At 29.3% G+C, this 11,833-nt stretch overlaps 1 protein-coding gene across 2 annotated transcripts; it reads right to left on the reverse strand.

Moving 5' to 3' along the window:
* Window positions 1-1,135: 1,135 nt before the first annotated feature.
* On the reverse strand, window positions 1,136-10,339 carry LOC100165463 (dynamin-1-like protein). 2 transcript variants are annotated; one of them, XM_016800864.2, is made up of 3 exons: window positions 9,843-10,339; window positions 3,348-4,756; window positions 1,136-2,227 (listed from the first exon to the last, which is right to left on the reverse strand). In XM_016800864.2, the coding sequence occupies exons 2-3, from the start codon at window positions 4,734-4,736 to the stop codon at window positions 1,625-1,627; spliced, it is 1,992 nt and encodes a 663-aa protein (XP_016656353.1). In that variant the 5' UTR covers window positions 4,737-4,756; window positions 9,843-10,339; the 3' UTR covers window positions 1,136-1,624. The 2 variants fall into 2 exon arrangements, with proteins under 2 accessions (XP_016656353.1, XP_016656352.1); XM_016800863.2 differs by having other exon boundaries at window positions 3,348-4,763.
* Between the last annotated feature and the right edge of the window lie 1,494 nt (window positions 10,340-11,833).

Here is an 11,833-nt window from a genome sequence, read left to right on the forward strand (position 1 = left end):
AAGTGGACGTCACACGTACGATATAGACAAAACGCGTTTACGCAGTCTTGAGTATAAATTTTGGTTATAGAGTAAAAATGCCTATTATAAAATTTAATTTTGATAATATTTCTGAGGGAAAGTCGTTGCGTTTTTTCCATTATAAACCCAATATAACATTCATTATATCGTTTAGAAATAGCAAAAATTTCAACATTTTAAAATACCTTTAACTTCTCAAAATTACATTTTTTTAAAAAAAACTCAACGTTTTGTCTTCCAAAATATTATCATATTTTAATTTTGTAATAGGTAGATTTTTTTATTCTAAATCCAAAATTCAGCAAGTTCTAGTGAGTTCTACTTAGACTGCGTAAACGCGTTTTGTGTATGTCGTGCACTCGTGCCTACGTTTAAGATACTAAGATGGAGACAACACATGCGGGTGTGACGGTCTTCTTAAAAGTTACTCACCTACCAGCTATTTACAATTTTATATTATAAACACTACAAATTAAAACTTTTATCAAAATACTTATCAAAACATTTTTATCTACCCAAAATAAATACCTATTGAATATTGAATTTACTGTTATTAAATATTAAAACAATTATTGTGAATAAATTCATCGTTGAATAATATAACAAATCCTATAAACTATTATAGGTACCTATACAATTATACAAATAATGAACTAAGACTTTTATTCTGATTTTATATTTAATCAACAGTGCCTATTAACACGCTGTTTAAAGAATTATATCAGGTCGGTTATAACATTGTATAATTATTAATGTTATAAACCTACTTATATCCAAAGAAAACTTACTAGAAAGTATATTTTACAATTAAAGAAAAAAACACTACCTACTAGGTTATCAGGATACCTATATCTGGATACTCACAATTAAGAATTGTACAAAATATGTCCAACCATTCTAACTTACATATTCATTGATAGTCCGTAGTCACTAAGTCAGTTACGCATAAATAAATTGAATCTGATTAATGTATTTGATTAATATAGAAGAGGAAAAACACATAATATACTTAGTTATTAAGTAGCTAACATATTTGTTAATTCTGATTGTGTTATTAAAATAAATTGTGTTCAGTTGTTTTTGAAATGTAAACATAAAATTCTACAAAGTAATATATCTTTATGACTTTTTTATTATTTTCATTTTCCAAAATGCAACATAAATACAATAAAATTAACATTATAAATGATAATAGAATATTTTATAATATAGTATTCATTTACTATAACAGCATAATTTAGTATAACATTTTTTTTTTTTTTTTTTTAATGCACTAAAATTATGTAATGTAAATCTATTAGAAGAATATAAAATAAAAAAAATTTGAACTCATCAAAATTATAACCAAACTGGTACGCATAATTTTAATTTAATAATACAATTAAAAAAAAAAAAAAGTATACCTACTCAATAATATACCTTTATTAAGAAGAAGGTACTTGGTAGGTTACCTACCTAATAATTAATACATAATATTTATCCATTAGTTTAATATAATATAAATGAAACCCTTTCATTTAACAATTTTTTTATCTTATGATAAATTTAAAAAAAAATTCTTCTTGAAGAACACAAATTATGTGCTTTTTGAAAAAAATGAAACTTATTGCTTTTGTATTTCTTTCAAACTTTTAAAGGCTTTATTAACGGCAATTAACAATCCCTCTTTTTGTTTTCTTTCTTCTGCAACTCCTTCTTTTTCAACAAGCATTCCACCAGAAGATGAATTATTGATAAAAGGCATAAACACATCTGCCTTCAATTTTTTATCAAATTTTTTCAGGACAAAATTAACTAATTTATGGTTAATACGATTTGGCACAAAATCTCTTAAAGTATTCCTGATGAATTCGAAATAGCAACGTGTAAATTGTTTGTGCAATTTTACTTGTACATCAATTTCACTTTTATAATTATTTAAGCCACCCAGACTAGATAATATATCTTTGTACATGTTACTTACAACTTCTTTTTCAATCTTATCGATTTCAGAAGAGCAGACACCAAATGATTTTAAGTTATTATAATATGTATTTTTATTACTTATAAAAGATGAAGAGCACTCAGTTGATGAATTAATCAATTGTAAAAGGTAATTGGGGTTAGTTGTATTTAAGAATTTCTGATGTGTTTTAATGTGAGACTTTATAGACTTTTTAATATTTTTCAACTTCATCTCCAGTAAGGTGTCCAGTGTGTTTCTTACCTGAAATTAAAAGTACATTAACTATCTTAATCAAGCCAATTAAATATATTTTAATTTTTTATTTATTTGAAATGCAGCTATAATATTTTATTTATTAAGTGCTAATTAGCTAATATACTTATTGTTGATAAAAAAAATAAATTTACAGATTGTATAAATTATCCTATTTAAAAAATAATAAAAAAAGATTATTGGAACAACAATTGGATATTGTTTATGTGATTTTCTATATTTTAATTGATATAAATAATTCATAAATGTGATCACATTGATATAAGCTAGGTGTCTTGTGAAGTCCCTACTCGAATACTTGTATTTAAATAATTTTTCTTTGTATTTTATTCCAGAATTTTAAATACTTTTAAAAATTGTTCTTAAAATAATATTGTATAATGCTTCTATGAGTTATATGAATGAATAAGATTTCATAAAATATGCACATGACATAATAGCTAAAATTTATATCTATCTAGCTAGGTGAAGTTTAACTCGACCTGATTAAAATATAATAGGTAGGTGACATCTGAAATTTCAGATTCTTAAGGGAATTAAACATTATAGTTATTGACTATTTCATTTAAATATTTATTAATCATTTTTAGTATACATTTGTGATAAACATACAATTATTTTAATATACAAAAAAGTTCTTGACAAGTGTACTTTTAAATTGTATCTGTGTTAGTTTTGAAAGTAAGTATTTAAATACATATTCTGAATACATTTGACAAGTCTTATTAAGAAGACTGTAATAATTTATAAGTGTGATCACATTGGTATTAGCTATATTTATTCGGGTACCTATCTATGAACTGCTACAGTAGTTTGATTAGGAGCTAAAATATTAAAGCAAATAATCTTTTTAGTACTTTTTCCCCTTGATACTACAAAAATAAAAAAATAATTCCCCACTCAAACAAAATATATATCTCCTAATGAGCCTTTCTTCAAGATGACGGGAATCGCTAATGCAAATCCATCATTCTTTTTCCAAATTATTTTGTTTAATGTCATGTATTTCATTTAAATTTTTGTTATGTACACATACTATGCAAATATTGAGCTCTGGCCCGTAGTTACTATATATAAATTAATAAATAGACAATAAAGTCATACTTACATCATTTTTTAGTTTTGGAAATCTTTCAAGTTCATCCAACAGTTTCTGGTCAATTGAATCAAGAATTTTGAACAATTCTTCACGCACAACGTCCACAAATGATAATGCTGGTTCAATGAGATATTCCAATTGTTTGCTAACCATAATTTCCAATGCCTTATGATTCACTAGTGAACTTTTTTTAATTCCAGAAGTATTTAATAAATAATTTTCTATTTGTTTATCACTCAAATTATTCAACGGATTCACCGCCATGAATTTTTTAGAAAAGTTATCTTGTATAACATTTACAATTTTTGCACCACCCATTAACATTTTATCAGATGCATCCTTTCTATCTCCCGTTACGGTTTCACAGTATGATTTGCTAATGTCATTCAATAATTCTAGTATAAATGTTTTTTCGCAATCAGGTGTTTTCAATGTTTTTAATTCATTTTCAAGTTTTGTTTTGGTATCTTGTAAGTTTTTATACAAGGTTGGAATGGTTATTTTAATATGTTCTATTAATATATCCTGTAATTTATTGGCCAACACTTTGTTTCCATGCATTTTACAAATTTCTGGATAATTGGTTCTAAAAAATTCAGTTTCATTTTTTAGGGTCTCCTCCAATGTCTTATTCTCGTCAATATCTTTCTGAGACCTATTAACCACACCAATAATACCAAGTTTTACCGGAATTATTTTACCACAAAGAAGATCAGCTTTATCGCTCTTGGTACCTTTATCAATAAGATCCAACTTGGTAACTACGGCAATTGTCCTTGCACCTTCAGGATCCCATTGTTTAGCTATTTTCAGACTTTCTGAGGTTGCAGGATCCGTATTAGCAGTGACCATGGCTAAGATTATAGCGTTTGGCTGTCGTACATATTTTACTATCAGTTGTTGGATTTGTTCTTCAATGTCTGCTGGTTGATTACCAACGGGTACTTTAGTGATTCCAGGCAAATCAACAAACGTTAGAGTGTACAAGGAGGTATACACTTTTAACACTATTGGTTTGTCGGTAATTCCCTTATTTTCACCGGCCAAAATATCTGTTCGTTTCTCTATTTCTTCCCTTACTTCATCAAAATCATGAAACACAGTGTTTTCTATATGCGAAAAACAAGCCCATTCTGTTATGTTTTTATTATTGGTTATGTCCATCATGGATTTCATATCTTCGTTAGTATACTTTATCATTTGTAGAATTAAAGGAGCGCGAGTTACGATGCCTGTTCCTCGTGGCAAAAATGATTTGCCCACCAAACTCTCGAGAACTGAACTCTTACCAGAGCTTTGGGACCCGACAACAACAATCTGAGGTAAATCAATTGAATGTCCTTTGACCACAGCAAACACATCTTGTAGTTTATTAATTGTTTGAATCAACGACTCCATGATGTAAATGTTCAGAAACCCTAGAAACTAAAATAATTAAATATCAAATCTTTATAATATAATATAAAGGTATATTTAGGTTAGATACTATTTGTTAAATTTCAGATATTTTTATTACATACAAATAAAATTATTATAGAATCTGCTTAACAATTTTAATTAAAAACCTAGGATATCTTAAATTGTGTAAAAAACTTACGACAGTTGTATGATTAAAAATATAAATATTTAATTATTAACATAATAAAGAAAGTTTTTAGTAATTTAAGGTATTTACAATGTTCATAATTCTACATCACTATAATATTTTAAGCCTACTATTCTTTTTTAGATTCTGAGGGGAGTAATGAATGTATTGATTTTACAATGATGTGTTTTTACTTTTTTTTTGTCAGTCACCACCTTTTAGGACAGTAAAAATGCTTAGTTTTTCTTCAACAGTACCTATATAGGTAAGATATCTTTACTGATAGGAAAGTGACTCTTGGTCCTTTGAAGTTTGGAGGGTCAAAAGTACAAATTTCTAAAAGTTTTCAAAAGCGCAGGAAAAAGCAAAATTAAAAATTAAAAAAAAACCGGAATTTTTACGCATAATCGGTTTTTGACAAAATCGATTTACAAACCAATTACTGTATATAATATTGTATATACATGCATTTTTGGAACAAATTCACTTTAGCTACACAACAAATTTTTGGAATTTTTTATGAAATGTAGGTACGTATTTCCACGAGTTAAGAATGATAGTGCCAAAAAAAATCGCGGAACCATTATGTTGGAAGTTATAGCATCTAAAGTTTGAGATTTTACGTTTATGCACATGCGCCCAACGCTACTCGATTGCCAGTGCTGCGCTATAACAATTTTTTTTTTTACGTTTTTTAACAAATAAATTGAAAATATGCCTCGATTTGTTGAGTAAAACCACCATGGGCCGGCCTCGGAAATTAAACAACGTTGTCACGGCCAGTCTTTTAAAGTCACATAAGTATATTATAGGTAGTGCATGAGTTACCAAATGGCGGCCCGCGAACACATTTTATCCGGCCCGCAGACAAAAAATAAATACACATATTACGACAACATTCTATAATCTATATTCTATGACATATAGAATCCATGTGTTATTCTATTTGGTTAAAATATGTGTCCGAAAAGAAATACCCAACGCTAAAATTATTAATTGGTACTGAAAATGTCTTTTTCAAAAAAAAAAAATCTTTTTCAAAAATGAATTTTATTAAAAACAAGTTCAGATCCCGGCTAACCAACAAACATCTTGAAATTATTATGAAGATAGCATGCACTAACCAGACCCCCAATTTTAAACAGTTAGTCGAGGGCAAGATTTGTCATTTTTCTCACTAAACAAATTTCTATTTTATTGTATTTATAATTAATTTTTATTTTAAATTTTTTCAAATGTTTGTAATATTAATTATGTTCTTAATGTTTAAAAACAATGACAATTAATAATAAATAAAAAAATAATGTTCTCATTACATCCAATTTTAAAATAATACCTATTGTCCTATTATAATATGTTGAAAATATATACTTAATAATTTTAATGGCCCGCGAAAAATTTTCAGATTCCCAATGTGGCCCTTCAAAAATATTAATTGGTGACCCCTGTTATAGTGAATCCCTTTGCCTATTGGCTCCGGTCGCCAAACTCAAGGTCCTCCACGCGGCATTAGGTAGTGTTGCGCGCATGCGTATTAAACCTAAAATCGCAAACTTTGGATGGCTGTAACTTTTAAAATAATGATTTCCGCAAATTTTTTTTTGCACCATCGTTTTTAACTCGTTGAAATACGTATATTTCGAAAAAAAAATTCCAAAAATGTGCTGGGTGGCTAAAGTGAATTTATACCAAAGCGTAAAAATCACGAACATTTGCAAATTATTTTGAGTTAGAAATTCATAAATTTTTTTTTAAAATCTAAAATTTGAATATTTAACAAGTACAAGATTTCTCTTGAGTTTTTCTACCTTTCTATAGTTTAAATATTTTGTAATAAATAATCGAATAATCAAGGTTTTTTGACCGGTTAAGAATTATTACAATTAATATTAAACAATAATAAATATAAAAATAATTGTTGTTTGTATTTGAAACTGAAGAAAAACGGAAAACGATAGAAAAATAATTGACGAAGTCGGCTGACTACTGCCGACTGTAAATAGATATTTTAGTTAAATATAACGAATAATATTAAGTAAAAATAATATCAATAATGTTTTACATATTTACGCGGGTCTACCAATGTTACACTGACATTTTATATTAATATAATTATAATCTAAATAAACTGATAATGGTTTATCGGTGGTGATTTATAATTTATTATTCATTCATAATATTTCTTATTGACTTATTGTTCGCATGGATGTTTCGATTGTAATTAATACGACGATTATTAGATTATTCGGTTATTTGATTATTCGTCGTTCGATTAATAATCATTAATCGTACTAAATACCAATATTCGATTATTGTGGGGAAAAAAGTAATCGCACAGTCCTGGGACGGCGCAGTACCTTGGTACACTAAATACAGTACAGTATGAACCGTGAGCCGAGCTACGCGCTCCGTTTTGACTGGCTTCACCATCTCGCGGGCCACGGCACGTCTATATTGTAATTATTGATACCAAAATTAAATTAAATTTTAGTTAATGGTTAGGTATTCGTCGATACCTAACCATGCTTACACGAGCCGTGAAACTTTTCAATAATAAAGTCAATTAGCCCACACTTTTTAAAACCAAGACATTATTCTTTGCTTTGCTCAGAATATTTTATAAAAATAATTTATACCGATAAGCATCGATCAAATAATCAACCAATCGTTGATAGAATAGTTGTAAACTATCATTTCTTTTTTTTTAATTATAAATTATAAATAATAACAACAGTCAACAGTACAAATTCGATGAAGAACAACTAAAGATAAAAATCGTCTTAGTAATATCATTGATAACTATACAATATTTCGTAATCTTTAAATAGCTATATTTTTTGTGTATGTGTTGGATCAATATGTATATGTATATTTCGTTGTTATCTTAAGAGGACGTTACTACCGCATGAGTTGTCTCCGTCTTACACACGTATGACATAGACAAAACGCGCTGACGCAGTCTGAGTAAAAGTCACTCAATTTTGGTGTTAGAATAAAAACACCTATTACAAAATTAAAAGATGACAATATTTTGGATATCTATAACGTACGTATGTAAGACGGAGACAACACATGCGGGTGTGACGTCCTCTCAATATCTTAGAACTTAGATTCAAAAACAATATTAGGTAGGTTATTATAATAATAAAATAAAAATAATATTATTGCATTTTAAATAACGAAAATAATTTGTCGTATAATATTCAATGTTACGCGGGACTTAAACGCTTTGTAAATCACAGGCCACTCCACTCCACACTGTATATCTGCTAGAACCCCCTTGCGACTTTGCGCCCACCCTGGAGCAAAACATATGGGTATAAATGTGCGCATAGCGTCCTCTTATTTAAAATTTAAATATCATAAATTATAATATACCTATCTACTTTTCTTCTTTTTAACATTGAAAGTAAATGAAGTTTTGTTTTGTTATGTAATGCATATGTACCTAAGTACTAGCCACTATAGAGTATAATAGGTAGGTACTGATTATTATTTATTATATTATTAAAATTAGCTCTGACACCAGTAGGTATTGTACATAAATACGGTGATATATACCAATTCTGATTAAAGCTACTAATAATAGACAAACTGTTGGCAATATATTAATTGAACTGTCAATGAGAATAATTAATTTTTAAAAATGTTTTTTCAAACACTACTAAAATAGTATATTGATTGAAAAATGTGTCAATACGGAGAGAATCTGAGTAATCCATTTAACGCAAGACACTCATTATATCGGAAAACATGAACGTTTATGAATCATTTCTTTTACGTACTTTTAATGCAACAGAATATTTCTCGGAGTATATAGAATATAGATTTATCAAAATTCAATTTTGGATATGTAGTTTATTAGTAAGTACTAACCTATAGCCCTTAGTCCGGTCCACACAGATCCTTTGGTATGGACAAGGCTTTATAGGTATTTTAAGTTTGACAAGAGGAGTAGTGGCCCCTCGAAATACCCCTGTGCTACTCCACTCCACTCGTCTTAACTTTAAACACCTAGGTAAACGACTTTAAATTACGTAAAAAAATATTTTTAAAAACGATAATAGTTTTTGAAATTATGGGTCTTGCGTTAATGGATCACCCGGTACGGTATAAATACAATTTCTGTAATACGTATGATTATAATACAGATTGTAGTAATAAGGAATGAGAAACCTACTATTTTTTATTTCTTTGTATTATAAGAACTAACCAAACATTTCTAGGTACTTAAAACATTATAGGTTCACATTATACTATATTCCTGATCTTTTAAACACCATGTAAAACGTGGTGTCAGCACAATCTGCCACGTATAATACTTAAATATAATATATGATAAAAAATTTTATTTAATTTTATCATTATACATTAATTTTTAATTTATTCATTTTATTAAAATAATTAATAAACTCCATGCGGCTTTTGGAACAATATTAGCAATACAAACATTTACAATCTTATGTTAAATTATGAATTAATAAAAAAACAAGATGTAACAAAATATTATAATATACGATTTACCATAAGATTATTATGTATTTAATTTACTAATTATTATTTTCTTCATTTTTACGTATAATTTATAATCTTATCGTTAGGTATTAATTATTATTATAATTTATAATATATTGTAAAACACTAGGTATAACATGAAACTACTAAACATCGACACTTACAACTTTTATCATGACGTAGGTACATCGTACATCAGACTAAAAAATAATAAAGAAGAAGAAAACTGAAAATCTAAGTACCTATATATTCTTACTCTATGAAGTACCTACTCGTACATATAGCCATATAGATAGCACACAAGTATTAGAACATAGGAGTATAGTTAGGCCAGTTAAGAGTAGCTATAATATATATATAGCTATATAAATAAATTTAATAAAAAAAACCACTGTAATACTTACATAGAAAAATATGCTCAGATCTGCTGCGTCTTACGACGGACGAATGATTAGCAAAAATAAAACGGACTATAGGTACTATAGTCTACAGGTAGGTAATCAATAGTTTTTGAAGACGCGACACTGCGACAGTCGACAAAGATGAACCAACGAATAGTGTTGATGAATGGTGGCACACAGTCGCACTGGCCTGAAACACTACAATTGACAACTGTACAAGTAGTAAGTACTGGACTATAGTGACTATTGTAGTAATGTCTATTGGAGTGTGGTCGTGTAGACTACAAAGTACAGATAACTGAGTATACTGACAACAGTGACAGTGCTATAGTGGAGAGAGTGTAGACTGTAGAGTGGCAGAGACGCAGAGTGGTGACTGTTGTAGAGTGCAGACGAAACACAAAAATATTATATTATAAGAATAAACTTTTATTTATACGATTAATGACTATTTTTAAGTAATGCGGTGGTGGTAATATCGTTATTGTTATTGTTGCTACAACACGCCCGCCACGCTGTCCCGCCCGCCCATTCAACGATTTAAAATTATTATATTATTATCATCTGTATTTTTATTACTGTAGTTGTGACTATATTATCCAGGCCGAATGGGCGGGCAGGCACGTCCTCCGCACCGATATTCCGAATGTGCATACGCTTGACGTACGGACTATGGGAAACGGTGTACTCCGCGCCGAATATAAACAATAACAAAGGGACGGGGCACCAAATTTTTATCTGGTGTCTATTATTGTCCGCGTGGCCGCTCGTACAAAAAATCAATGGGCTGGTGATTGTTCAACGTTCATGACGTTATGTGTTACCTACCATTGATTATAAATCATAACATTACATAAATACGAAAGTGATTTGAAACGTTTTCTGATGCTCATTGAAAAAAATAAACTGTTTTCGACGCTATAATATAATATTCGGTTTGACAAAAACCGTCTGCATTCGGTGCCTTGTACAATACAACAGTATATTTCCATTAAGTCAGAATTTCGACAAATTTCGTCAAAATCACAAAAATGTTCAAACTTTTTGAGTTGGAAATTCTTAAAGCCGGGATCAGACAGCGCGTTGTGCGTCGCGTCGAGTGTGCACTGTGGAGCGGTACAGCGTGGTACATTTGATTGTTTACTGATTGGTGTTGTGTTGCAAAGTTTTTATGCGCGGCGCGTCTCTTCCCGACAATAATATTGTCGGTCTCTGCGCCAAAGGAAAATTGGCGCGGCGCGTCTTATCCAATCTAAACAGCGTGACGGTTTTAATGTGCGCGGAATAAACACGCTTCACACTCCTCGCGCCATATAATCCCAGCTTGAAAATGTTTTTTATGAAAATTAAATATTTCAATGTTTATTCAATAATTAATAATATTAAACAAATAACAAAACGTGTAGAACCTATATTATATAAAAAAAAAAAATACAAGAAATTGACAATTTAGATTTTCCAGCTTTAATCTGTTCTACTTCTAGTCTAAATCAGCCAGAGTTAAATAAACTGAAATAATTGTAATGGCATTATTGATTAGGGCAATGCAGAGAGAAAAGATGGACCACGTTAACCTAAAGCCTGAATTATTATCAGTATTTAAAATAAATATAATTAACTGGAGGGAAAAATCATGTTAAAATAGTTGTGATCATTTTATTTCTTAGGGCCAGTATTACCATCTCCCGTTAAATTTAACGGGAGATGGTAATACTGGCCCTTAATCTGTTACTGTTTCACTTAAATAAAAATATAGTACATTTGAAATGGTATTGATAATATACAGACTCTGACAACAGAAAATCCTGCCAGATGAAATAACTTTTATTCTAATCAATATTTTAAAATTTATTTTGTATATAATTTATAGTCACTTGGGCCAGTGGCGGTGTGAGAGGATTTTTGTGAGACAATTGTCTCACAGCTAAAAGGAGTGGTGGCAGGGTACCTATAGTGGATAGTCAGTTCTGAAAAATATTGAGTGACACTGCAAC

The sequence above is a fragment of the Acyrthosiphon pisum genome, chromosome A1 (genome assembly GCF_005508785.2).
Source record: "Acyrthosiphon pisum isolate AL4f chromosome A1, pea_aphid_22Mar2018_4r6ur, whole genome shotgun sequence".
In the NCBI taxonomy this organism is placed as follows: domain Eukaryota; kingdom Metazoa; phylum Arthropoda; class Insecta; order Hemiptera; family Aphididae; genus Acyrthosiphon; species Acyrthosiphon pisum.

Coding starts and splice junctions, on each gene's coding strand:
- LOC100165463 (XM_016800864.2), bottom strand. CDS start 4,736: ATGGAGTCGTTGATTCAAACAATTAATAAACTACAAGATGTGTTTGCT. Junction 2,228..3,347: donor TTCCAAAACTAAAAAATGAT/GTAAGTATGACT, acceptor TTTTAATTTCAG/GTAAGAAACACACTGGACAC.